Here is a 22,582-nt window from a genome sequence, read left to right on the forward strand (position 1 = left end):
CACTGCTATACCATCTAGCATCTTAATACTATTCTGAGCAGCGACCCGGAGTCGCGTCCCACCAACACAGACAGGCGCGATGCGCCAATCCTTGGTGAAGGGATAGCTGTTTCGTTTTCGTAGTCTAGCCTCCACGGGCACCCCTGTGGCCCATTCTAAACCCACCCCTTCCGCTGCTATCAGGGCCACGAGGACTGCGGATCGGCTGCCTTGGAGATTGCGAATCATCCTCCTTTCGGACATTGCCCTGCTTCTCCCTCCGCGGCCCAAAGCTCGAGTTCGGTTTAGGAGACCCCGGATCGTAAAGCTGCTTAGACTTTCCGGATGCAGCAGACGAGTCCCGCTTGTCACGGTTGTTGTCTCGCCCATTCCCACGGCTTCTCCCTTTGCCTCGGCCCTCGTGTTGTTTAGGCGGGGTAGCACTGCGTGGCGACGACGCGCCGGAAGTAGGGGCAGACGGGCTACCGAACAGCCTCTCCCGGACTTCCTCATATTTGCGCTGCTTCTCTTCCAGATTGCGCAGCGCGATAGCCTGCCGCTCCTCAGGTGTAGGCTGAGGCGGTCTATCCTCATCAGAGTCGTCATCCTCGTTCAACCCCAGTCTTCTCATACCGGCGCTGGCAGCGTCTACAGAAGATGATTGACGCGTAGCTATTTGTGGGTTGCGACTGAGAACAGTGACGGTGGGTTTGAATTCCTGCTTGAGCGGGACATTCGACCGCGCCTCTAAATAGTGAAACGTCTGAGGTGATTCTCTGTAGCGGGAAACGGTCAGGCAACGTCCGCATAGTCATGAAAGTGGTATACGTACGCCTCGGCCCATAGCTGGCGGTTAAATTCGGCCTGTTGGGCTCGGCGCTGGGCCTTGGTGACTTTCGAGGAGACTTTCTTCTCCTGCGGAGGCGGGGCGGATTCTGCAGCGAAAGACTAGGGGAGCGATTAGCCAGAGAATTGAGGTAGTCGCACGGCGACATGCAGGGGTAGTGGTGCACATACATCAGCCTGACTCTCCCAGTCCTCCTCCCAGGCGTCGGGGCCACTTGAGGGCTTTGCGCTCATGGCCAAGGGATATATCGCTATAGCGCGTAAAACAGGTTCTGAACGAGTGAACGACGAGACCCAGAGTCAGTGGGGTCTAGCAAGTAAACCAAAAAGAACAAGTCCAATGTATTAGCCGGGTGGCTTATTTGAAAGGAGAGAATGACCGAGGGGTAAGTAAGACGAGGGGAAGAAAATCGTCTAGTTGGAAGAGGAGTTCAGAAAAGCGGAGGAAAATGGCGGTTGCCGCCTTGTGCTTAGTTAAGATCGCCGACCTCAACTTATCCCCGATCCTACATTTCCATCTCAACTGCACATCAACGAATTGTCTCGCTTTGTTGTTTTCTGTTGCAGACATTGCTTGATTGATTGGCTTACATTACCTACTTGATAAAACCATATATCATGGCTACTGGTTTGTGCTCATACCAGCCCCTCCACATAGTTCCCCGCTGCCATCACATACAACCAACCTCCACCTGTCTCCCCACCACCCACACACCTCATTAACCATAACCAACCATCACAGACCCAGACGGCGACTCCCAAATGGCATCCTCCCCGGAATCATCCCACGGCCTCTCCGAAGACTCTCACCCGGGTACCCGCACCCCAACCAACAAGCTCACCAACCCGCGTCCTCCTCCCTTCGGCGGCTCAGAACTCTCCCCGCCCGGCTCTCAAACACAAACCGCTACTCTGAACACCCAGGGACAGATGGCCTTCAACCAGAGCCTAATTGACTCTCCGCTCGCGACGCAGACAACTCAGCAGGTACAGCAACAGCAACAGCAGGCACAGCAGATGGATGCGCCGGGCGCGGCGTGGATGAATAAAAGGGCAGAGGAGGAGTATCAGCGCGCGATGGAGTACGTGGTTGATCATGATTTCAATCTGGGTATGTTGTTGATATATGGTCTTCCATGGCTGAGTCGGCATGGGTTGGGTTGGGATGTGCTAATCATTGGATGGTATAGATGAATTCGGAGATCCGTTTGATGAGAGAGATGTCGAGGAGAAGTTGTTTTGAGGGTGATTCTTGCATTGTGTGGGTATAGCGGTGGTGTTTGGGGAGTTGGTGGCTTTGATTATATTTTACTTTTGTTTCTGTGGTTTGGGGTTGAGGGTGTATGCATGAGTTATGAGCATGAGATATGAGTTACTGCATCTGGTTCTTACAAAGTGCTGAGAGGGTTAGTAATGATGGAATCCGGCCAAGGTCTCTTCAATTGTATTCGACTTCGTAGGAATAGCTAAGGACTTAGAAGGCAGGCTTGCGTGGCTAGCAACACCTTGCAGTATTGATGTCTGTCTACCTTTTTCTATCCCATAGAACCTTTCAACAAAGCAACATCTCACACATCATATCCAACTACTACATACCCTTACCCGCAAACATAAACCCTTCCAGCTCCCTATACGCCCCCAAAGCTGTGCCTCGAGCGCCTCAAAGTTCGGTGGCTTAAATAAAAACATACCGAGCATTGATACTGGAATTTGCCTTCTACTGTTTCACACCGTTCATTTTGATATCTAGCACGACCACGGGTCCTTTCTCCATTTGATCCGAGATCGTTCTCTTGCTCGTGCCATACTGGTTCCCACCGAAGGTGGCATATTTTACGAAGGCGTCCTGGGAAATGAGGTCCCCGAACATTGCCTTGTCTATAGAGAAGTAATTCTTGCCGTGGATTTCGCCGACCCGTGGTGCGCGGGTCGAGTGGGATACAGTGAATGCGAATGTGTCCGGATGTAAGTCGAATAGCTTCTTGATTAGTGCGTCTTCGCCGACGCCCGAGGGGTATATTACTATTGGGCGGGTGTCGGGGGGTGGTGCTGGGGGGTTGTCTGTTAGTTGGGTGGTGGATGGGGGGTGGGTGGCATTTGGTTCTATGAGTGTTGGGGGTTGCTTATGTGTGAGGGCGGTTTAGTTTAGTATTTATTGGTGACTACTGCCATCACAAGGATGGAGGGGGTCTAGATGTAACGGGGCTGTGGCGGTCGAGCATCATGTTCGGCTAGTTGCATATATTCGTTCATGACAAGGTGAATTTTTATCAGTATGGCTTGCTTAGCAGTTGTTATGGCTAGCTTGTGCGTTGTCTAGCAAGCGGAAAGCAATGACTATAGTTGCGAAGCCTGCTACTAGATATTTCTGGTGAGATGAGTCGACCCTGTTTACGTCTACTGGTGTTGAATACCTCTTGATCATCAAATGATATGCTCGAATACATCATCCAGAACCAGCACTGTACTAAATGGAGTCGGAATGAGATGATGAATAATAGTATCTCGTGTGAGAAATCGCATTGATAAATCTCAAAGACACAGATGAACATTATCCTAGAAACAAAATACCCTTCATGCAAACATCCAGCTATATCCTAATAACAATAATAACAAACATGCATTTCTATTCCAAAACCCAATACAAACCAAACAAGCAACAAGTATAACCCTAACCCCAACCATAAAACTCCATCAATGTCCCATCACACATAACCATAACCCGAGAAAGGAAAGACCGGACCATAAACCCTACACCGGCGACGTATTACTCGCAATTTTTATCCCATTATCTCTCGCCATCCAATGCAAATCCCTTAGTCGTAACTGACGCATGTATATCCTCTGCTCTGGAGGGAAGTCGAGGTTCCTCTCCTCACCGTAGAACCCATTAGTCGCAAGGTAATGGATAGAGTAGCCGAAGACAGAGACTACCACGCATCCGAGGATGACGAAGAAGATGATGGCTTCTTTGGCGATGTAGACCATTTTGAATGATTTTTTTGTGTAGGAGGGAGAGGTGGTGGTGGTGCACGAGGCAGGTAGTAGTGGGGACTGTGAGAGGTGAGGGTTAGAGATGGTTTTTAGGGTGAGTGGTTGGGAGACTCACTGTTCTGTGATATGTATATAGTAGCCGTAGCTTAATAAACTTTAAAGTATTCCAGTTGAAATATAACCCTCTCAGAGGTATAGAAGTAGCAGTAGCGATATAGATAGAAAAGTATGAACGTAACTAACGAGCGACTGCACACTGAATCCGGACGGATGTATAGAAAGAAGGACAATAGTTGAAGGACGAAAGAATAGAACTCTGCTTCTCTCCATCCATCCTACCTCTCCTTCTCACCTCTTTATACCCTCCCATCACCCAATTTCTCTAATTCTCACCGTGAACACAAGCCCTATCGAAAGATCTATTCTGAGGTATAGATATCGCACCATTTCCAAACGGGCATAGCGTATGGCCCCTATGATGTCATTAGCGAGTGGGCCAATCATATGCCTCTAATTCTCATGCGGATTGGGTTTAGCGTGAACAGTATTATAACTTTGGAGGGTATATCAGAGCTGGAATGCCCCGTTGATAGGATGCGGACTTTGTTAGACGTATCTGATGTTCGGGATTTGGTTGGTGAGAAGGATTTGGGGTATGTACGCGTCCCTACTTTTATTGTGTTAAGTGCTTGGCTCAGCGTTAAGCCAAGGCTACCTACCTACCTACCTACCTACCTACCTAACCAGATGACTACTGATAAAAGACTCTTGACCTGCAAAGCTGATAAATCAATCATATCAAAATCATCTTAGTTCATTTTGTGCAATGTCAGCACTATGCATTTAATGCATACAGTAACATCTCCCCATCTCTAACCGCATCTTCAACCATCAAAATCACCATCAACACCACCTAAATAACACCATCCATAACTTACCAACCCACATCAAAGCCCTTACAACCCCTTCCCATGCTTCTTCTCCGCCTCCCTATTTTTGAAGGGAAACCCCGTGGTCCTCTTATCCGCCCCGGTCTTCCGACTAATCTTTCCATTACTGCTGGCAAAAAGCGCACACCAGATACCCAACGAAGCCAGCGCCCCGGAAACCACCATCCCGACCCCAAACGCCAATTGGCCCTTATCCGCGAACCAGGCGTACGCATACCCGGCCGAAATAAAGTGGAAGATGGTGGTCACTTGCATCGTCGGCACCGCGTAGGGCGCCTTGGGATCAGAGTCATCGGTTGTGACGGGGTCGGTGATGGACGCCGTGAGGGGGATGGAGCCGGTCAGCATGACGGTAAGAATGGCGATTGTGAGGAGGCTCATGCCCAGGCAGCGAGAGAGGTAGGTTTCAATTGCTGAATTGGATTAGTATGGGTGGTTGGGAGTGGTGATACGTGAAGGGGAGGGGAGGTACAGGATGGCTGTCTGCTTTCTTGTTCCAGCATTGTGGTCATCATTTCAGGCACGGCGATTAGAGCGACGCTCTGCAGGGAGAGCCAGCCCGCTGTTGAGTAGGTGTAGGCGTAGAATACCTTTTGTTCATGGCGTTAGCCTGTGAAGTGGTTGGGGGGTGGTAGGGAGATAGTTAAGCTTACGTCCATGGTTGTAGATCTGATATGGTTCTGATTGTGGTTCGTGATGGATTGTAGTATTAACGTTAAAATTGAAATTGAGTAAAGGAACCAACAATTGAAGAGAGAGCTGAGGACTACCGAGCGATACCTGTCTTATAAGGTAGAGCTCGTGAGGTCATTGCTAGCTCAAGCGCCCATGATGTCATTCATTCCCAGTTGGCAGATCTACGGCTGACTCATCCAGCGCAGCAATCCAGGCACCGTTGCTTTGTTATTCAATCCGGGTTTGATTGAATGCAGGGATTATCGCGATGTGGGATGAATTGAAAGGGTTGGCTGTGTGACTGTGTTCTGACTGACTGGTCTCGTGAACGATGTTGGTGTTCCCGTTCCGCAACGGTAGAGCCAAGATCTTAAGGCTACTTAATCTGCGATGATATGCAGTTCCACGTCATTAGACTGTCTTTGAGCCTATTGGCCTGGGAATGGGACTTCATATTAGCTAGATGGACTTGAAATGCATTCAATGTACTAGTATGATCAGTCACATCTAACCATGGCTTTGCCATATACGAACGTCCACTGAGAACTGATCAGTCGACCAGTCTGCTTTTGAATTAAATTCTAATCATTTATTCATGATGATAAGCCAATCAACGCCTTCGTACACCGATATATGTAAAGTCAAAATGCATGTCCTGCGAGGTCATTTCCTCCTTAGTTAATGTTGCTCTTGCGCAGGTATCTGGCGAAACTGTGATCCGCATCCGAAGGAGCGCTCTGATCTGCCAGCGCATTCTTGTACCGCTGTGAGAGTCCTTCATCGTTACCCGCTGGGGGAGCTCCACCATATCCATCATCATCGGAATCGTCATCGTCGTCAAACCCTCCCTGGCCAGCCGCATCTTCTGCCTCTTCTTCCGCTTCACTGACGGTCTCGGCTTCGTCCTTGCGCTGACGACTAGAGCTGGAGACGCTCATATCCTTCATCAGCTTGCCCAGCTCCAACTCCCGTTGGGCGGCCTTGGTCTCCTCGCGCTCCTTCTTCTTGCGCTCCAGCTCGGGCTTGTAGTCACGCTCGAACTCCTGGCGCTTCTCTTCCACGGCAGCGAAAAACTCATCAATACCATCACCCGTCATGGAACTCACACCAACGACGTTCAAGTGACGGTAAAACTCCTCCAGCATCAAGCTCATGCTGTTCAGTAGCGATCCCATGTATCCACTTCCAGCGCCGAAGCCACCAGCTCCACCCTCTGCACCAAACGCACCCGACTCTTCTTCTTCCCGCAGCGCCTGCTGGAACGCATCGAAGTCGGACATCCATTCCTTGGCAAACTCGGCATCCTGCACGTCGGTCTTGTTGAAGACAAGGATCATCGGCAGCTTGGTCTTGTACAAGATACTGCAGGCGTAGAGCATGTTGCTCATGAATGTGCTGGTGGAGCTGGTGCGAGGGGTATCAATGACATAGGCGATGACGGTAGGGAAGGAAGATGCCAGGGTCTCGAGGAGAATGCTTCCAGATGCGCTCCATACGAACACCTCGATCTGTCCAGGAGTGTCGACGAGGATGTGCTCAATGGGCTTGGCGGAGGGGTTGCTCGGGTTCGGAGCGGTGCGCTTCTCCAACAGGGCGATGATCTGGTCGACCTTCGTAGCGAACAAGTTGAGGGAGGTGAGAATGCCGCCGTTGGGGCCGAGGTTGTACTGCTTCATGACTTCTCTGTAGTTGATGGAGTCGCGGATGTCAATGTTGCTCTCGAAGGGAACGGAGTAGACGGCGGGGTCCAGGTTCAGCACGTAGGGAACCTTCTTCTTCGAGTGGAGATGCGAGTTGATTCTCTGCATGAAAGTCGTCTTTCCGGAGCCTAGGTAAGAGGGCTCGTCAGAAGATGAAATTGAGATGGGAGAGCAGCATCGACATACCTGCCATGCCGACGCAGACGACGGCCACCGGTGATTGCGCCATGATGAAAGATTTGTAAGGGCAAAGTTATCAAGCTCAACAGTGGTTAATGTGAAGCTCGACAAGCTAAAAGCTTCAGACAAGTCCGGATAGGATGGTGTTGAGGGCGAACAAGTGAAGCGGGGAGCCGAAGAAAAAGGAAAATGTTGCGTCGCGGGGATGGAGAGATCGGCTCCGGTGGAGTCTGGACCGCCCAGACGTCATTCCGTCCGCAGCCTTTTCTTCGCTTCTTCCTCATTTCTCTTTCCTCAGCAGCTCAACCATCACGATGACACTCGAGGATTTCGAAAAATCGCTAGCGGAGGAGCAGGAACACAGACGCGAGAAGAGCGACAGGAGTCGGCATCGCCATCACCGCGACCGCGACCGTGACCGTGATCGCAGTCGAGAGCGCAGACACCACCACCGCCGTCACCGCTCGTCTAGGTCGAGAGAGCGTGACCATGAGAGACGCCGAGATTCACGGCGTAGCGAGGATGACGGACATCGTCATAAGCGATCGCGCCACTCGACCGACCATGGAGATGATCGTGAGCATGAACACAAGCGCCGACACCGCGACAGCAGAGATGAGACGGACGCGCCTGCCCCGGTGGAGGAAGTTGTACAGGAAGAGCCTACGCGCATGAAGAGAGATGCCTGGATGCAGCCGGATGGGCTTGATGTTGACTACGTTCAGAGACGCAATACGACGCGTTTGGAAGAGGAACCAAAGCCGAAGATGCTGCAGGCGGACTTTGAGCTGAAAATCCACGGCAAGGAGCTCAACACCCATTTACACGATTTGAAGGAGGGCAAAGTGCTGGAGGAGATTGAAGAACAACCAGCGCAGCATGAGGTGGACTATACGTTTGGTGATGAGGGTGCTCAGTGGAGAATGACTAGGCTCAAGGCTGTTTATCGGGAGGCAGAAGAGACTGGTAAATCGGTCGAGGAGGTCGCCTTGAACCGGTTTGGAGGCCTACGATCGTTTGATGATGCACGGGAGGAAGAAGCAGAACTGGACCGCCGCGAACGGTACGGTGAAGGTTACGTGGGCAAGGAGAAGCCTACTGGTGAACTCTTCCAGGAGAGAAAGCTGGAGGAGAATGTCCACCGCGATTCCCATGAAAATCTTCGCAGCCCAGGCAAGGAACTTGATGCCCAGGGTCAAGGCAAGACAATGGAAACCGTGCCACCACCAAACACGACACAACATCTGGATCTGACGGCTCTCAACCGATTGAAGGCTCAAATGATGAAAGCCAAGCTCAAGCGCGCGCCAGATGCAGCCGAGCTCGAGGAGCGCTATAACGCAGCCGCAGCTGCCATGTCAAACCGGAAAGAATCCGATGTGGTGGTTCTGGGCGTCATGGAGAACCGGATGCTGGCTGGCACTCGGAACGAAGTGAAGGCGGTTGATAACCGGCGCGGCCGTGAACGTGGCAAGGTAGAGGAGAACGACGAAATGACAATTGAGGACATGGTCCAGGAAGAGCGTCGCACCCGGGGGCAATTCGGAGGCGACGGTCGACGGATGGCGGAGCGAATTGCAAAAGACTCCAAATTTGAGGTAAGTACATTACCAATCAAACTCACGAATACAATGCTAACGTAGCCAGAATGACCTGGAATACATGGACGACAATGCCTCCAAGCTCGCCAAACGTGTGCACCGATCCGAGATCGACATCAAGAACATCACCATCAACGAGCTGCAAAAGATGAACCGCATCCTCGACAACTGTCCTCTCTGCCACCACGAGGACACGAATACACCGCCCGTTGCACCCGTAGTGGCATTAGCAACGCGGGTCTTCCTCACTCTTCCCACGGAACCCGAGCTCAACGAGGGCTGTGCCACCATTGTTCCCATCCAGCACCGCACGAACCTACTCGAGTGCGATGACGATGAATGGGAGGAAATCCGAAACTTCATGAAGAGTCTAACCCGCATGTATCATGACCAGGGCCGCGACGTGATCTTCTACGAGAACGCAGCTCAGCCGCATCGCAAGCGACACGCCGCCATGGAAGTGGTCCCTCTGCCCTACAGTCTCGGAGAGACATCTCCGGCCTTCTTCAAGGAAGCCATCCTCTCCTCGGACGCAGAGTGGTCTCAGCACCGCAAGCTGATCGACACCCTAGCCAAGTCCAAGCAAGGTATGGGACGGAGTGCCTTCCGGCGGTCGATTGCGCGGGAAATGCCCTACTTCCATGTATGGTTTGAGCTAGACGGCGGGCTGGGCCATGTGGTGGAGGATGAGAACCGCTGGCCTCGGGGGGATCTTTTCGCCCGAGAAGTCATCGGAGGAATGCTGGATCTGGCGCCGGATGTGATTAAGCGGCAGGGACGCTGGCATCGCGGTGGAGATCGGCGGGTGGCTGGCTTTCAGAAGCGATGGAGGAAGTTTGACTGGACACGCGTGTTGGTGGAGGGCGCACCCTAAACTCTGGTGGAGTTAGTTTACTTAGTTAGTCTGTATAATGAGGGCGCTTCGTATGACTCACTCAGTCGTCCTTGACTATAGCCATTGATGTCTCTATATACTCTACATCGCACCAACCGGAGATGAAGCCGAAGTGTCAACTCGATAACGGGAGCGGGGCCGTGGGGGTTATTTCCCTATCTCTATTCTGTATAGACTGATATCCTTCCATTCTTCTCTAATTCTTTCTTTCCTATCTGGCATTTACTCGCAGTCCTCTTCTCTCAGTACTCCAAACACTGTAAGCCAATTCCCGTTCCCCAAATAATAATCTTCGTGGATCCCCACCCCCACTCGGTATATAACCGCCCGAGGATCTATCTTCGGCAACCCCCACGACATTTACCTCTCTCCAATACTTCTCTCACTTGCTGTCCTCTTCCCTCTCCTCTCACAACAATAATAATCAATCAGTTACACAAATAAGAAACAATGGGCTCCAGCAACCCCAAACCCAAAGTCCTCCTCCTCGGAGACATCATCCAGTACGTTTACACCCTCCATCACTACCCATTAATCACATCATCATCATCCCCGCACCCAAAACACTACCCCTCCAAACCACCAACCCACCACGACATAACTAACAAGAATAATCTCTAACAGCGCCCACAAAACCTGGTCCTCCCTCTCCGACATCGCCGACCTAATCCGCCCAACAGCCACCAACCGCACCGAATTCATCCAAGAATGCCAATCGGGCGCCCTGGACGGCGTCATCGCCGCATACCGCACCTTCGACAGCGTGAAAATCACCGGTCTGATTGACGAGGAACTCGTCAATGCGCTGCCTAAGTCGTTGGTTTATCTGGCTCATTGCGGTATGCTCACCTCTCCCTAACATACAATACACTATAAACCCTCCAACACCACTACTTAAAAAAAACAGATATACTAAAGAATGATTCTAAATGCAGGAGCCGGCTACGACCAAATCGACCCGCACGCATGCAGCGCGCGATCCCCAACCCCCATCCGAATCTCCAACGTCCCCACAGCAGTGGACGACGCCACCGCCGACGTAAACATGTTCCTGATCATCGGGGCGCTGAGGAACTTCAACGCGGGCATGCACGCCCTCCGCGAGGGCAAGTGGCGGGGCCAGCCTGCGCCGCGACTGGGACATGACCCGCAGGGTAAGGTGTTGGGGATTCTGGGGATGGGTGGGATCGGGAGGAATTTGAAGAAGAAGGCGGAGGCGTTTGGGATGCAGGTGATTTATCATAATCGGAGGAAGCTGAGTGAGGAGTTGGCGGATGGGGCGAGGTATGTCAGTTTTGATGAGTTGTTGGCGGAGAGTGATGTGGTTAGTTTGAATTTGCCGTTGAATGTGAGTACTATCCTTCATACACTCTTTCTTTTATTGTGGCCTTTTGGGTGGTTTGGGTTGGGGTATGTATGTGCTGACGATGGATAGAAACATACTCGCCATATTATCAGCACGGCTGAGTTCGCCAAGATGAAGGATGGTGTCGTGGTTGTTAATACTGCGCGCGGTGCTGTTATGGATGAGGAGGCGCTCGTGCAGGCGCTTGATAGTGGGAAGGTGTATTCCGCTGGGTTGGATGTCTTTGAGGAGGAGCCGACGGTGCATCCGGGTTTGGTCCGCAATCCGAATGTCTTGTTGGTGCCGCATATGGGTACTTGGACTGTTGAGGTGAGTGTTCCATTAATATCGTAATCGTGGTGATCTATCTCAGTACTAATGCTATGGCTACAGACGCAAACTGGAATGGAGGAGTGGGCGATTGAGAATGTCCGCATGGCGCTGGAGACGGGCAAGTTGAAGAGTCCCATCCCAGAGCAGGCGGATCTATGAATACCATATTGTACACAGTACATACACTAGACTACGATAGAGGGTGCCAGTCGCAAATACATATATACAAGATGTTCATTATTCATTCTTCTGCAAAAAAAGACTCGCGGCTTGTCAGGGCATCCCCATTCAAGCAAGCGAATTGAGCCATGATATAGATAGATAATCGACAAGAATGTAAACCACCACCTTATCAGCAATGCAGCCGTAATAACGCCATGATAACTGCCATCCAGCTGCAGCGAAACTGAAGCGAATCAACTCCGGAGTCGTGATGCGACGGCTTCCCCGTATGTCCGCAGTCCGGGAGAGAGAGAAGCATGGCCCACCAACCGGTTCCATCCAATCTGGGCCAGAGTTGGGGAAAATGTGAACAATAAGCTGGCAACAATGAATGAGCAAAGCAAAGTAAAGAGAAAGGAAAATCTAGTTAAACATCATCAAAGGTAGTCGCCAATCGCTTTTTCATATTACAGGTCGCAAATAGATATCGTCAGTGCATGCCAGCCGGCTCGGATCTACTCCCGCGAGACAATCCAGGACCGAACCACCATGCCGCATATGCGCTTGATCACCTGGGTGGTGCCTTTGCCGCCCGCTTCCTGCTCCAGAAACTTCTGCGCCACGTACAGCTTCGCCCCCGCGTCCTTCTCGTTCGTCGTAATTGGTTGCGGGAAGCTGCGCGGGAAGTCTGCCCACCGCTGGCCCAGATGCCGGGCAATGGCAATTGAGTAGATCACGTCACGGTTCTCAAAGGTATCCAGCAAGGTACGGCACCGTGCGAGCGTATCATCGATCTCCTTGGCCGAGCTCGCTTCGTTATCGTGCAGCGTCAAGAAGTGTCCGATCGCGCTCCAGAAATCCAACGACCGCTGCGTCAGCTGATCGGGCAACAAAGGAGGGTTGGCCGCTGGTTCCCGGGTTGGAAACTGCGCCAGCGGGTTCGAGTCCAGGTGTTCTCCCGTGATCATCGACTCAATGACATCCAACCGCTTGGCAGCAGCCAAAAGATCGAATTCTGGTTGAGTTCCCGTAGAGACATTCATCACATGGCGACACAAAGTCATGGAGCTCCAGACGACCGAAGCTTCGAAGCTCTCCAACCGCGCCAGCACATTGGGATCGCCCAGGTTGGGATCATTAAACGCATCGATCAACGCAGAGTATTCAGCCATGAGCTGCGCGTTGGCCAAAAGATGTGTCAATGCCTTCTCCTGGAACCACCGAGTCTCGAAGAACTTGTCAATGGCGGGGGCGTATGTCGCCAGGAAGACTGCCTGAATTTCTTCCAGACGGTTTGGCGGGAGGGAGGTGATCGGGTGAGGGGGAGGAGGCGGAATGCCGCGTAGCGCGAGAAGGTCGCTGATCTGAACTTGTTTTACTGCTCACAGTTAAAAGACGTACCGCAAAACACTCTTGGATGAAGCTTACATCTGACGTTGGTCGGCTCTGACGGGGTAGCGCTGGTGCTTGTCATGGCGGGATTGACCGTCGGCTGCAGACCTCCCTCCACGGCGTGCTGAATGCTGGCCATGTTGTTATTGTTATTCACGTCCAGCGATGGGTCAATTGCAGTGCCGTAATCGTAGCGTTCACTCGGCGGGGCAGGCGACTCAGACGGGGCAAACGGTTGGGAGGCAGCTGGCATGTAACCCGGAGGCGCAGCGGGATATGAAGTGGAGGGATCCTGAGGATTGACCACCAAGGAAGGATGAGGATTGGGAGCAGGCTGAATGGCGGAAGGCGTGGGTTGCTGCTTAAACACGGGGTCGTAACCTAAGCATTCACGCTTGCTCTTGACACAGTTGCGGCAGACAGGATGCCCTTCGTCACACTAAAAATAACGGTCAGTGGCAAAACTCAGCCGAGCAGAGAGTGGTCTGCTAGAGCTTGGGAAACAATAAAACAAAAGAATAAGCACGAGGAAGGTGGTTGAGGGATGGCAGCGAAAAAAGGGCAGCGCAGGCAGGCGGGGAGCACAGCGATAGGCGAGTGGGCGCAAACAACAACAAGCGACCGGCGGGGTTGCTGCTGCACAAGCGAAAGGCCCGCCCCTCCGCCATTCCTTCCTCTCCCCGCCTCTCTGTGCCTTTCTAAACTCAACTGCATCCCCCTTTCTCTTCCTCCAATCCCGTCGCAATTATTGCTGAGGGGTCGAATTTCTTTCTGTCATATTTTGCTGGTACGTACCTTGATTCTTCGCTTACGACAGGTGAGACACCCTGTCTTCGTCCGACGTTTCACCTCCTTCTTATGCCGTCCGCCCGACAACAGCTTGTTGGGATCTCCCGGTAGCTGATAGCGCATCTGCGCGTTTGCATTCATGCCCATTTGCCCGACATTGGTAGGGTATCCGGTCATGTACTGGCCCACTGACGGCATCGGAGGCATATTGGATGGCATCGGTGAGCCAATAGGTGCCTGGGGGATCTGCGACGATTGTCCCGAAATGGCATGATGATCCATGGGCTGCATCGAAGGCGCATTCATTGAGGGGGAATGGCTCTGGTGGTTGTGGTACATGTCCGTTCCTTGTTGCGGCTGCTGTTGCTGCTGCTGATACTGATGCGGCTGTGGCTGCCCCGGCGTATATTGCTGCGGCTGCTGCGACGGTGTATGCTGTGGCGCAGGCGTAGACTGATGGGAGGGTGAATGTGAATGCTGCGGTGGCTGCGCATATTGCTGATGATATGGCTGCTGCGGTTGGGGGGTCTGACCCGGCGTCGTCTGCTGCTGCTGCCCCGGCTGCCCCGGCTGCGGCTGATGTTGTTGCTGCAGTGGTTGCGACTGCTGCTGGGCTGGCTGTTGCAGCGGGGTGCCATTCACAGGAGACTGATACGTAGGAGCAGGCGTAGATGACTGCCCGGATTGCTCGGTAAAATCAAAGCTGGACGTTCCTGGCCCTGAATGCGTAGGCTCCGACATATGACCTTCGTTGGTCAACGACTTGGTGTCAGGAAAGGAAAAGTCAGGCTCTCCGCCCGGCAAATGCCCATCTGCAGCCGGCAGTGTGGTGTCCAGTGGTGGCAGCGAGGTGTCAATGGGCGGCAAGGAGGGTATTGTCGCATCGATCGGGGGCAGCGAATGATCAAGGTTTGGTAAGTGATCGTCCATTGCCGGCATAGTAGAATCGATCGGAGGCAGAGATGTGTCTATCGGTGGAAGGGAATGGTCTGTTGTCGACTGCGTGGTCTCAACAGGTGGTAATTCGGTCGATTCAGGAGCCGGGTTAGGCGGCTCGCCCGACGTGTTCGTCGGCTCTGTAGTGTCGGCCATCTCAATGGTGAAGTATATTCACTTGGGAGTTCGAGAACACTGGATAAATGAATGTTGAATAGGATCAAACCGACAGTGAGATGAGGACTTGTCGAGGACACGTAGAACTCTGCGGCTAAAAGAACTTGCAGGGGTGCAACGATCGCGAGGTGCTATTTTCTCTAGTCTGGAAGACAGGCGTGTTAGTGACCAGACCTCGGCCCAGAAATTCCATGCACCCTCAAAAGCACCGCAACTGCCGCCCGAAGTGTTATCTGGCTGTGAATGTAAGGGACGGTCAACGGGTTACGGCGTCTGGGTTTGCGCATGGTCGCGACGGAGTGAGCTGCTGTTGATGCTCCACGGCTTGACCGCGCATCGGAGGACTATCATAGGCCACGACTCTCGAGTCGATGGCCAGAAAATCAACGGAGCAGTCTGCAGGATGGTCTTTCTCGAAAATTTGCAGATCCGATGGCAGTGCTGGTATCGGAACCCAGGTGACGTTGAATGCGACCGTCAGGGAATTCCCTCCATGTCGCCCAAACGTGGCACTTCAACGGCGCAACCACCACAGACGTTTGCCATCTCGTAACATCCAACGGGCCATCCCGGACCTTCTTTTCTTTTCTGCGAGCGTCGACTCTTGTGCGAGCGGCCAAATCCCCGACTGGAGAAGGGAAGGCAGCGGAGTTGGGCGGGCGCGTTTCGGGAGGCAGGCAGATCGGGGCAGGCAAATGGGAAAGAAGCTCTCGTTAACTTACCATGCACTGGGCCAGATAAGCGAAAAGAAGCGAGCCGAATGACTATAGCACCAAAACACGCAATTCGGCACCAGACAGTCTCCGCATTAGGGGTGGGGGTTGGAGCTGGGATTGCGATTAAAATTGTTGTTGCGCCCGCAAAAGAGAAAGAAAGAGAGAAGAGCTTCGGGCCCGCTTGAAGACTCTCTTTTTCTCCCCCGGACTTTTGCCAACGCTTGCCAGTTTTGCGCCAAATTTCCATCGGCAGAGAAAAAAAAAAGGGAACCAGCCAGTGGCAACTCAACCCGACAACCATGAATGGCTGCACGCGTCTATTAACAACAACACTCATTTAGATTCAATTTAGAAGCTGTGTGAGGTTATACTAATTGATAATATTGATGGAACACTATATGACCTTATAGTCTCAACTATCTTCATCATCATCCCAGCTAGAAGCCTTGGCTAAACCTCAGCTGGTCTTGAAATACGTTCCCTATGATATATGAACCAGCCGTTCTACTTGTGTCTATCTGACAGTGTCGTCTCTCTTTGTATGATGTCGATACCATATCATTCTTGTAGACCAGCTTGGTTGATGGCTGCATGTATCCCCATGGAAGCAGTCCAGCATCTGTCACCGGTCTGTGCACAACTCGGACCAGCCGTTCTTGATATTCAGCTTCAGGTTCCACACTTGTAATTCTGTAGATGCCAGATTAAGTCATCTGTATGCTGCTCGGCTTCGGATTCCTTAAACACGATCAAGACTTGTCATCGTAATCGCATTACCATCCGTCCTTTTTCAGCAATGTTTGCTAGACCCCAGCCGCCTGGCAGATGCGATCAACAAGTTTGATTTCGCTGACGATAATGCATCGTCAGAAAATATTGCAGTGGAGTAATTATGAGAACCGCCGACAGGTAACAGCTCCACGTAATTTCGTAAAATGCTGGCCTACTTTCTCATGACCTTGGCCTTGCGCTTCTTGAAAACGACCCCCGTAGCTGGAGCGTCTTCCGGCTCCTCTTTTGTCACAGGAGCCGAGGGAGCAGTCTCACTCTCCTGCTTGACCTGAGACGGCTCACCGGTCTCAGGAGCTGCTGCATCCCCTTCTGACTTGACCGGCACGAACTGGCCCTTAACGGTTTCCGGTGCATTCTCAGGCTCTGACTCCGGCGCCGACTCAGCAGGAGTTGAAGGTTTACCCTTTTTGATATCTTTCGTAGACTCCAAAAGAGCATCAAGATCAGTGTCCTCTTGGGCGCCGGGATAGACTCGGGTCCGGGAGCCCCAGCCCTTACTGACGAATCGTTCAGCTTCTTGTTTTGCCTCTTCCTCCTCCTCGTCACGCTCTTCATGCTTTCGTTTGCGTACTCCTAATGACTGGCTGGCCTTTGATTCCTCCGAAGGTTGTACAACTTTCTCCGACAGCGTTTGCCACTCTCCGGCCAAAGCCATCTCACTGCGGTATTCTTCCGGAATAGCAATACCCATCTCTGCTAGCTGTGCCATTTGTCGTTTTCTTTCTTCCAAAGAAACAGGTCGCTCCTGAGGTTTGGGCGCCGGTGCGGGCGCACGTTTCCAGGGCGCAGCATCCCCGTCTTTCCCACCCGCAGGTCCGGCCACGGTCTGGCGCAGTCGCTCAACCTCATTCTTCGCTCTTTGTGCTTCGCGCTGTTGTTGTTCATTGTTCCGATGGATGTCGCGAAGGAAGCGCTTCAGATTACCCTGATGTTTGGCCGTAGCCTCATGTTGAGACTTTTCGAAGGCGGTATCGCGAATGAAGATCTTGCATTGCTTGCACCAAAACTTGGGCTATGTCGAAGTCAGTGCTGAGACACGGGAGATGGGAAAGCTTCTGCCTACCGCTGATTTCCAATACTCCGCCATGGTTGTGGACCACTTGTCTGAATTCTTTCTGTAATCGGCCGGAAGATGGATGGACTGCCGGTTGCCAAGATGATATCACGCTGCTCGCTGCGTTCCCGACCCGGTGCCGCTAGTCCCAAAGGGGAATTTAGTTGTCGCCTGCCCTGTACTCTGTGAGACTATAAAGACTCAAAGAGACCTTCAGGTCTTTAGATTAGAAATAAAATATTCAACCACTTTGATTTGTTTAGCGGCCCAATTACGCCTTTCTGGCGATATATTACTTGTTGTGATGGCTTCCTCTACGGTGGTTGAGTACGAGTTTGGTGGACCGTAAGCACAAGCCTAACCCCGGACCTTTTGGCCTTGATATATTGACGAATTACCGGTAGCCTAGGAGCCACTGCCATCACCATTGGCCTACCTCTACTCCTGACTTTCTTTGCCTTCGGCTGTAATGATGTGTCGGGCTGTCCTGTACCTTCGCTGTTGAGCCCTCGCACTTTCACTTGGGAGAAATGGGCTGCGGAGACCGGGTGGCCTGAAGGTGGAATTTGCGCACTCTTCGACTGGAAAGTGACCGTTGCAGTGCTGGCATACTATGTCATTGTTTTACTCCTCTGGAGACTTCTCCCGGCGCAGAAGGTTCATGGCACTAAACTGGTCCATCACGGTCGTCCCCTCGAGTACCGCATGAATGGTAATTATATACATCCATGTCCCAGGCTGTCATGTGCTTCGGTTGAACTGCGCTGACAATTTAACAGCATTCTCGACCAGCATTGCTGTTTTCGCTGCTTGCGCAATCGGCACATACTTGCAAGGCGCCGAATTTCCCGTGTGGACGTATATCGTGGATCACTATCTACAAATCTTGACGGCCAATGTGTTGATATCATTTACCCTCGCCACCTACCTCTATATCAGCAGCTTCAGCGTGGACACCAATTACCCCAATGAGGATCTTCGCGAACTAGCGGCCGGTGGGAGGACAGGAAATATCATCTACGATTTCTACATTGGCCGGGAGTTGAACCCCCGCGTCACTCTTCCACTCTTTGGGGAGATCGACATTAAGACTTGGTGCGAGATGTATCCTGGCTTGACTGGTTGGATACTGCTTGATCTTGCCTTTGTCGCCAAGCAATATCGCAATTTTGGCTATGTCTCCGACAGCATTCTATTAATCACCTTCTTTCAGGGGTTCTACGTGCTCAACAGCCATTATAATGAGTTAGGGCTTCTGACTATGATGGATATCACCACTGATGGCATGGGGTTTATGCTCTCCTTTGGCGATCTCGTCTGGGTGCCCTTCCTATATTCAACACAATGTCGTTATTTGTCTGTCTATCCGCTGCAGCTGGGGTGGTTGAACATCGCAGCTGTGAGCGCCGTCTTTGCCCTGGGACTGTATATTTTCCGGGCCGCCAACGATCAGAAGCACAAGTTCCGCACGCACCCCAACGATCCGAGTGTGGCAGGCCTGTCGTACATTCAAACCAAGCGGGGAACTAGACTACTCACAGCTGGATGGTGGGGAATGTCACGCCACATCAACTACTTTGGGGATTGGCTACAAGCATTGCCCTTCAGTCTGCCCACGGGCATGGCAGGGTATCTCATCTACCCGGCAGGGAGCATTGTGGCGGCCTCTCAGAGCTTCCAGATGATAGACGGGCGCAAGGTCGTTCAAGGCGAAGCCCAAGGCTGGGGAATAATCTTCACCTATTTCTACGTGCTGTACTTTGCAATCTTGTTGATGCACCGGGAACGTAGAGACGATGCTATGTGTGCGGCAAAGTATGGCGAAGACTGGGAGAAGTATCGGCGGGCAGTCCGGTGGAGAATCCTGCCCTGGATATATTAGACTTCGATATATGGGTAGCTGAGCTAAGTATCATTAAAGTAGAATCAAGTGTTTGGAGTCTAATATGCTAGCCAATCATTAGTGTTCCGAAGGCTCAAATAAGATGATGGTAGTCTGCAGATAGCGGAGATGAGGGTAATCCTCCCTTCAACTCTGATGGTTGGCAGGGCAACGGGAACAAACGGCGGCCGGACCAACAACAGCAAATCCACTTCACTCTCCTCCATCATCCTGCTCGCGTTGGGATATTCCCGTGTTACTCAGTATCGCTATTCAGTATCATCCTTTTATCTCAGCGAAGCCCGGTAAATTATCTCGTTATATTCTTCAAATTCACCATCTACCGGCTTCAAGTCCCTCCTTCCCGATCTCGCTTGACGTCAGCGCCGAAACACACATTCCGCCGCGGATTCACCATGAAGATGGCGGACTTCGTCTGTCCTTCCGACACATTCCAGGCATGGTGAGTCCATCCTTCTCTTTGGGCGACCTAAATGTCCGCTGTCTGTTTGGAACTCAATGTGGGAGATCTGTTGCGCCACCGCCATGTTGCGGCCCCCCTTTTCTCCCACCATCGACAGTTCTCCGATAAACATCATTGAGCCGTGATCGACGCCTTGTTTTCCCCTCACTAACATCTTACTCTCTCTGCAGCCCTCCACATCTACGAACCACCTTCTCTCAGGAGGACCGATTCAGATTTACGCCTGTCAAAGCTACCAGAGCCGTCCCCCGTCCCTGGGAACGCAAACCATCAACCGCATTCCGCGCCCGCGGCAAGTCGCGTAAGGTCTGGAAGCGCTTTCGCACTTCGTTTAACAGCATGAAAGCTCTGCAGCAATTGATTGCGGCAGAGCGTCATACCGTCGACGACGACCTACATTTGGAGATCAACACTTCACGGAACCCCGGCCTCCGCCGCGGTGTCAAGCGCAGGTGTTTCGCTCTGGAAGCGGACACCTTGGAGGATAGTGTGCGCGGGCGCTCGTTCTTGGAAACACAGTGGGAGTCCGAGGTTAATGGACGGCGACGTGAGTTTATCCTCCTGGTGCAATAAGAGATTATTAAATCGGATGGACTAACGACCCCAGGCAAACTTCCCCTAATCTACAGTGACTTTGTCGACATCCCCGATGAGCCGGTTGAAAACGACAGCCTACAACCAGAAGAGTCGTGTGACGATGTGAAGGACGACCAGGAAGTGCCCACGTCGACGTTGGAGGAAGAGCTCGCGGAGAACCCTGCCGATATGGACGAATCCCCCAGTCTGATCCCGGAGACCCCCACTAAATTGGCGTCCGACGCAGCCTATAGCCGCTCGCTACATGGCCTGTCGCCGCTAGTGGTTGGTGGCATGGTGTTCGGCACTCCAGACTTAAAAACCCGCGAGGACGTCGAACAGCCGACTGTGCATCTGTCCGACGCAATTGAAGACGAACCTACGACTCCGCAGGATGATGGCCATGATGAAGACACGGTTTCTACGATGATCGGTGAAGAGCACACCGACGAAGAGCCGACTGTGCCTGTCGACGTAGAAACCTTAGAGGATCCGGCCGCGGCTACGGTCCCTGCACCTGTGCAGGAATTAACGAGTGCGCAGGAGTCAACGCTCGTTCGGTCGGCACTCCGAAGCTCATTGGACGGAGAAGATACTGAGTTGCTCAACAACTTCTTGTCCAAGGCCAAAGCTAAGCGCGAGGCCAAAGCCGCTATGGTCGCTCAGGAGCAGGAGCAGGAGACCGAAAAGACTGAGCCTGAACCGGAGGTGCCGGTTATTGTTGCGTCTCCCACACCGGCGCGCCGCGCGTTGGAGGACCTTGATACCAACTCGCCCTCACCGCAGAAGCCTCAGCTGTCGCCTACAAAGGAGAAAGATGAGACCAGTCCGCAGCCATCTAGTCCTCGACGCAGCACTCGACCTCGCACCGTTCGCTCTTCCAACCTGTTGACGACCATTACTGCTGCGGCTGCAGTACGCAACACACTGTCACTCCGCCGTGCCAAGGGCACAGAATTCGTCTTCTTGCAGCGCACCGAGGCCCAGGAGCTGGCCCTTACGACGCGGCGAAACACGCGACTGAATAAGGGCAATGCACAGGCACCGAAGTTCGTTTTGCAGGGTCTCACACGCAAGTCGCCAGCATCTGGGAAGAAGGCCGACACCGCCCCTTGCACAGATAGCGAGACGACGGGAGACATCTCGGAGCGACCACACAAAACGGCAAAGAAGCATGTGTCGTGGAACGACGAGGAACTGGTGCAGTTCGACGACGGGTCAGAAGCAGCAAAGGGCGACGAGCATGACGTTGCGAGCCGCGGAAGCAAGGGCAAAAGCCCCGAGAAAAGAAAGGCAGCCAGTAGCCGAACAACGCGGTCTAAAGTGGCGCAGAAGAGTGGTGGGGAGGATCGCGCCGATGCAGCGGCTACTGCACCCGCTACTGCAACGCCTCGGACGCGGCGCGTGCGCCGGCTGGGTCCCGGAGCACCCAAAGCCGACTCGACGGCTGCAACAGCCGTCAGCAATGTTTCCCTGTCCTCTCCGTCGTCGCCCAGCAGCGACAACAGCGCGAGCACGGCCGAGCAGCGCAAGAAGCTAACCCCCAAGTCGCCGAGGCGGGTCCCGGCGACGCCGTCGAAGCCTGCAAGCGACAGCATCAAGACATCACTCCGCAGCAGTAGCGCGAAGACCAACCTGCTGAAGATCAACGCTGGGTCGACGCCAGTGCCTCGGAAGATGCGTCCGCGCGCGTGAATATGATAATGTTGATATCCTCGTTTGCTTTCTCGTTTATTTGGCGTTTCGGGATAGTGTACATACGGGGGAACCGATAGGGAAGGCGTTTGGTCTGATGGCAGTTGCAGAATCGAATTACTACGTTAATATGAGTATAATCGTTTACTCTCATACAATAGCAGGATAGGTAACAGTAGTAGGTAATTATCCTGTATATTTCTGATACAACCTCCAAGCAAGAAATGTAACACATGGACCTCACTCAGCCTTGCTGTTCCACCATCACATTCAGATCTACACTGCACAGCACCCTCACATTCTTACAGCTGATAGTATGCACCGCGGAGGTGCAGTTCCCTGGTAATCCATGGATATGTATCCAAGCTATAGACTACTCACACCCACACACACCTTATATTTCCTCATACATGATGGATATCTGCATGT

General features: G+C 52.5%; 10 protein-coding genes across 10 annotated transcripts; 4 read left to right on the top strand and 6 right to left on the bottom strand.

The window, feature by feature from the left end:
• Positions 1-124: 124 nt before the first annotated feature.
• On the bottom strand, positions 125-1,059 carry BO79DRAFT_215212 (uncharacterized protein; the record flags this gene model as incomplete). The annotated part of the gene is made up of 3 exons (XM_025683263.1): positions 125-755; positions 812-927; positions 997-1,059. 3 exons carry the CDS (start codon positions 1,057-1,059, stop codon positions 125-127), a joined length of 810 nt encoding a protein of 269 aa, XP_025542360.1.
• A 295-nt stretch (positions 1,060-1,354) lies between these two features.
• BO79DRAFT_207851 (uncharacterized protein) lies at positions 1,355-2,197 on the top strand. The gene is made up of 3 exons (XM_025682259.1): positions 1,355-1,453; positions 1,568-1,936; positions 2,016-2,197. The coding sequence occupies exons 1-3, from the start codon at positions 1,444-1,446 to the stop codon at positions 2,066-2,068; spliced, it is 432 nt and encodes a 143-aa protein (XP_025542361.1). The 5' UTR covers positions 1,355-1,443; the 3' UTR covers positions 2,069-2,197.
• Positions 2,198-2,542: 345 nt separating this feature from the next.
• Positions 2,543-2,839, bottom strand: BO79DRAFT_141043 (guanylate kinase; the record flags this gene model as incomplete). The annotated part of the gene is made up of 1 exon (XM_025678239.1): positions 2,543-2,839. A coding segment is annotated over one exon (297 nt), but the record flags the coding sequence as incomplete, so codon positions are not given.
• Positions 2,840-4,616: 1,777 nt separating this feature from the next.
• On the bottom strand, positions 4,617-5,605 carry BO79DRAFT_207853 (uncharacterized protein). Its single transcript, XM_025682260.1, has 3 exons — positions 5,423-5,605; positions 5,242-5,359; positions 4,617-5,182 (listed from the first exon to the last, which is right to left on the bottom strand). Exons 1-3 carry the CDS (start codon positions 5,426-5,428, stop codon positions 4,776-4,778), a joined length of 531 nt encoding a protein of 176 aa, XP_025542363.1. The 5' UTR covers positions 5,429-5,605; the 3' UTR covers positions 4,617-4,775.
• Positions 5,606-6,041: 436 nt separating this feature from the next.
• Positions 6,042-7,482, bottom strand: BO79DRAFT_190472 (putative ATP binding protein). Its single transcript, XM_025680738.1, has 2 exons — positions 7,331-7,482; positions 6,042-7,272 (listed from the first exon to the last, which is right to left on the bottom strand). The coding sequence occupies exons 1-2, from the start codon at positions 7,371-7,373 to the stop codon at positions 6,119-6,121; spliced, it is 1,197 nt and encodes a 398-aa protein (XP_025542364.1). The 5' UTR covers positions 7,374-7,482; the 3' UTR covers positions 6,042-6,118.
• A 262-nt stretch (positions 7,483-7,744) lies between these two features.
• Positions 7,745-9,845, top strand: BO79DRAFT_207855 (putative cell cycle control protein (Cwf19)). The gene is made up of 2 exons (XM_025682261.1): positions 7,745-8,922; positions 8,972-9,845. The coding sequence occupies exons 1-2, from the start codon at positions 8,014-8,016 to the stop codon at positions 9,797-9,799; spliced, it is 1,737 nt and encodes a 578-aa protein (XP_025542365.1). The 5' UTR covers positions 7,745-8,013; the 3' UTR covers positions 9,800-9,845.
• Positions 9,846-10,190: 345 nt separating this feature from the next.
• Positions 10,191-11,717, top strand: BO79DRAFT_190478 (D-mandelate dehydrogenase-like dehydrogenase). The gene is made up of 5 exons (XM_025680739.1): positions 10,191-10,323; positions 10,445-10,659; positions 10,756-11,168; positions 11,256-11,495; positions 11,559-11,717. Exons 1-5 carry the CDS (start codon positions 10,271-10,273, stop codon positions 11,655-11,657), a joined length of 1,020 nt encoding a protein of 339 aa, XP_025542366.1. The 5' UTR covers positions 10,191-10,270; the 3' UTR covers positions 11,658-11,717.
• Positions 11,718-12,087: 370 nt separating this feature from the next.
• BO79DRAFT_76029 (putative C6 finger domain protein) lies at positions 12,088-15,129 on the bottom strand. The gene is made up of 3 exons (XM_025689710.1): positions 13,848-15,129; positions 13,089-13,491; positions 12,088-13,038 (listed from the first exon to the last, which is right to left on the bottom strand). Exons 1-3 carry the CDS (start codon positions 14,931-14,933, stop codon positions 12,176-12,178), a joined length of 2,352 nt encoding a protein of 783 aa, XP_025542367.1. The 5' UTR covers positions 14,934-15,129; the 3' UTR covers positions 12,088-12,175.
• A 1,484-nt stretch (positions 15,130-16,613) lies between these two features.
• BO79DRAFT_226035 (putative formin binding protein) lies at positions 16,614-17,549 on the bottom strand (the record flags this gene model as incomplete). The annotated part of the gene is made up of 2 exons (XM_025683768.1): positions 16,614-17,474; positions 17,526-17,549. 2 exons carry the CDS (start codon positions 17,547-17,549, stop codon positions 16,614-16,616), a joined length of 885 nt encoding a protein of 294 aa, XP_025542368.1.
• A 206-nt stretch (positions 17,550-17,755) lies between these two features.
• On the top strand, positions 17,756-22,271 carry BO79DRAFT_236098 (uncharacterized protein). The gene is made up of 6 exons (XM_025684544.1): positions 17,756-17,861; positions 17,921-18,228; positions 18,296-19,321; positions 19,783-19,861; positions 20,053-20,429; positions 20,490-22,271. Exons 1-6 carry the CDS (start codon positions 17,821-17,823, stop codon positions 22,151-22,153), a joined length of 3,495 nt encoding a protein of 1,164 aa, XP_025542369.1. The 5' UTR covers positions 17,756-17,820; the 3' UTR covers positions 22,154-22,271.
• Positions 22,272-22,582: the final 311 nt, after the last annotated feature.

The sequence above is a fragment of the Aspergillus costaricaensis genome, assembly GCF_003184835.1.
Source record: "Aspergillus costaricaensis CBS 115574 unplaced genomic scaffold BO79scaffold_7, whole genome shotgun sequence".
In the NCBI taxonomy this organism is placed as follows: domain Eukaryota; kingdom Fungi; phylum Ascomycota; class Eurotiomycetes; order Eurotiales; family Aspergillaceae; genus Aspergillus; species Aspergillus costaricensis.

Coding starts and splice junctions, on each gene's coding strand:
- BO79DRAFT_207851 (XM_025682259.1), top strand. Junction 1,937..2,015: donor TGATCATGATTTCAATCTGG/GTATGTTGTTGA, acceptor TGGATGGTATAG/ATGAATTCGGAGATCCGTTT.
- BO79DRAFT_76029 (XM_025689710.1), bottom strand. CDS start 14,933: ATGGCCGACACTACAGAGCCGACGAACACGTCGGGCGAGCCGCCTAAC. Junction 13,492..13,847: donor GTCGTAAGCGAAGAATCAAG/GTACGTACCAGC, acceptor CGTTATTTTTAG/TGTGACGAAGGGCATCCTGT. Junction 13,039..13,088: donor AGAGCCGACCAACGTCAGAT/GTAAGCTTCATC, acceptor AACTGTGAGCAG/TAAAACAAGTTCAGATCAGC.
- BO79DRAFT_236098 (XM_025684544.1), top strand. CDS start 17,821: ATGGCTTCCTCTACGGTGGTTGAGTACGAGTTTGGTGGACC. Junction 18,229..18,295: donor CCTCGAGTACCGCATGAATG/GTAATTATATAC, acceptor ACAATTTAACAG/CATTCTCGACCAGCATTGCT. Junction 19,862..20,052: donor TCCGACACATTCCAGGCATG/GTGAGTCCATCC, acceptor CTCTCTCTGCAG/CCCTCCACATCTACGAACCA.
- BO79DRAFT_190478 (XM_025680739.1), top strand. CDS start 10,271: ATGGGCTCCAGCAACCCCAAACCCAAAGTCCTCCTCCTCGGAGACATC. Junction 10,660..10,755: donor GGTTTATCTGGCTCATTGCG/GTATGCTCACCT, acceptor TTCTAAATGCAG/GAGCCGGCTACGACCAAATC. Junction 11,169..11,255: donor GTTTGAATTTGCCGTTGAAT/GTGAGTACTATC, acceptor GACGATGGATAG/AAACATACTCGCCATATTAT.
- BO79DRAFT_207855 (XM_025682261.1), top strand. CDS start 8,014: ATGCAGCCGGATGGGCTTGATGTTGACTACGTTCAGAGACGCAATACG. Junction 8,923..8,971: donor CAAAAGACTCCAAATTTGAG/GTAAGTACATTA, acceptor TAACGTAGCCAG/AATGACCTGGAATACATGGA.
- BO79DRAFT_190472 (XM_025680738.1), bottom strand. CDS start 7,373: ATGGCGCAATCACCGGTGGCCGTCGTCTGCGTCGGCATGGCAG. Junction 7,273..7,330: donor CGTCTGCGTCGGCATGGCAG/GTATGTCGATGC, acceptor CCTCTTACCTAG/GCTCCGGAAAGACGACTTTC.
- BO79DRAFT_207853 (XM_025682260.1), bottom strand. Junction 5,183..5,241: donor AGAAAGCAGACAGCCATCCT/GTACCTCCCCTC, acceptor AATCCAATTCAG/CAATTGAAACCTACCTCTCT.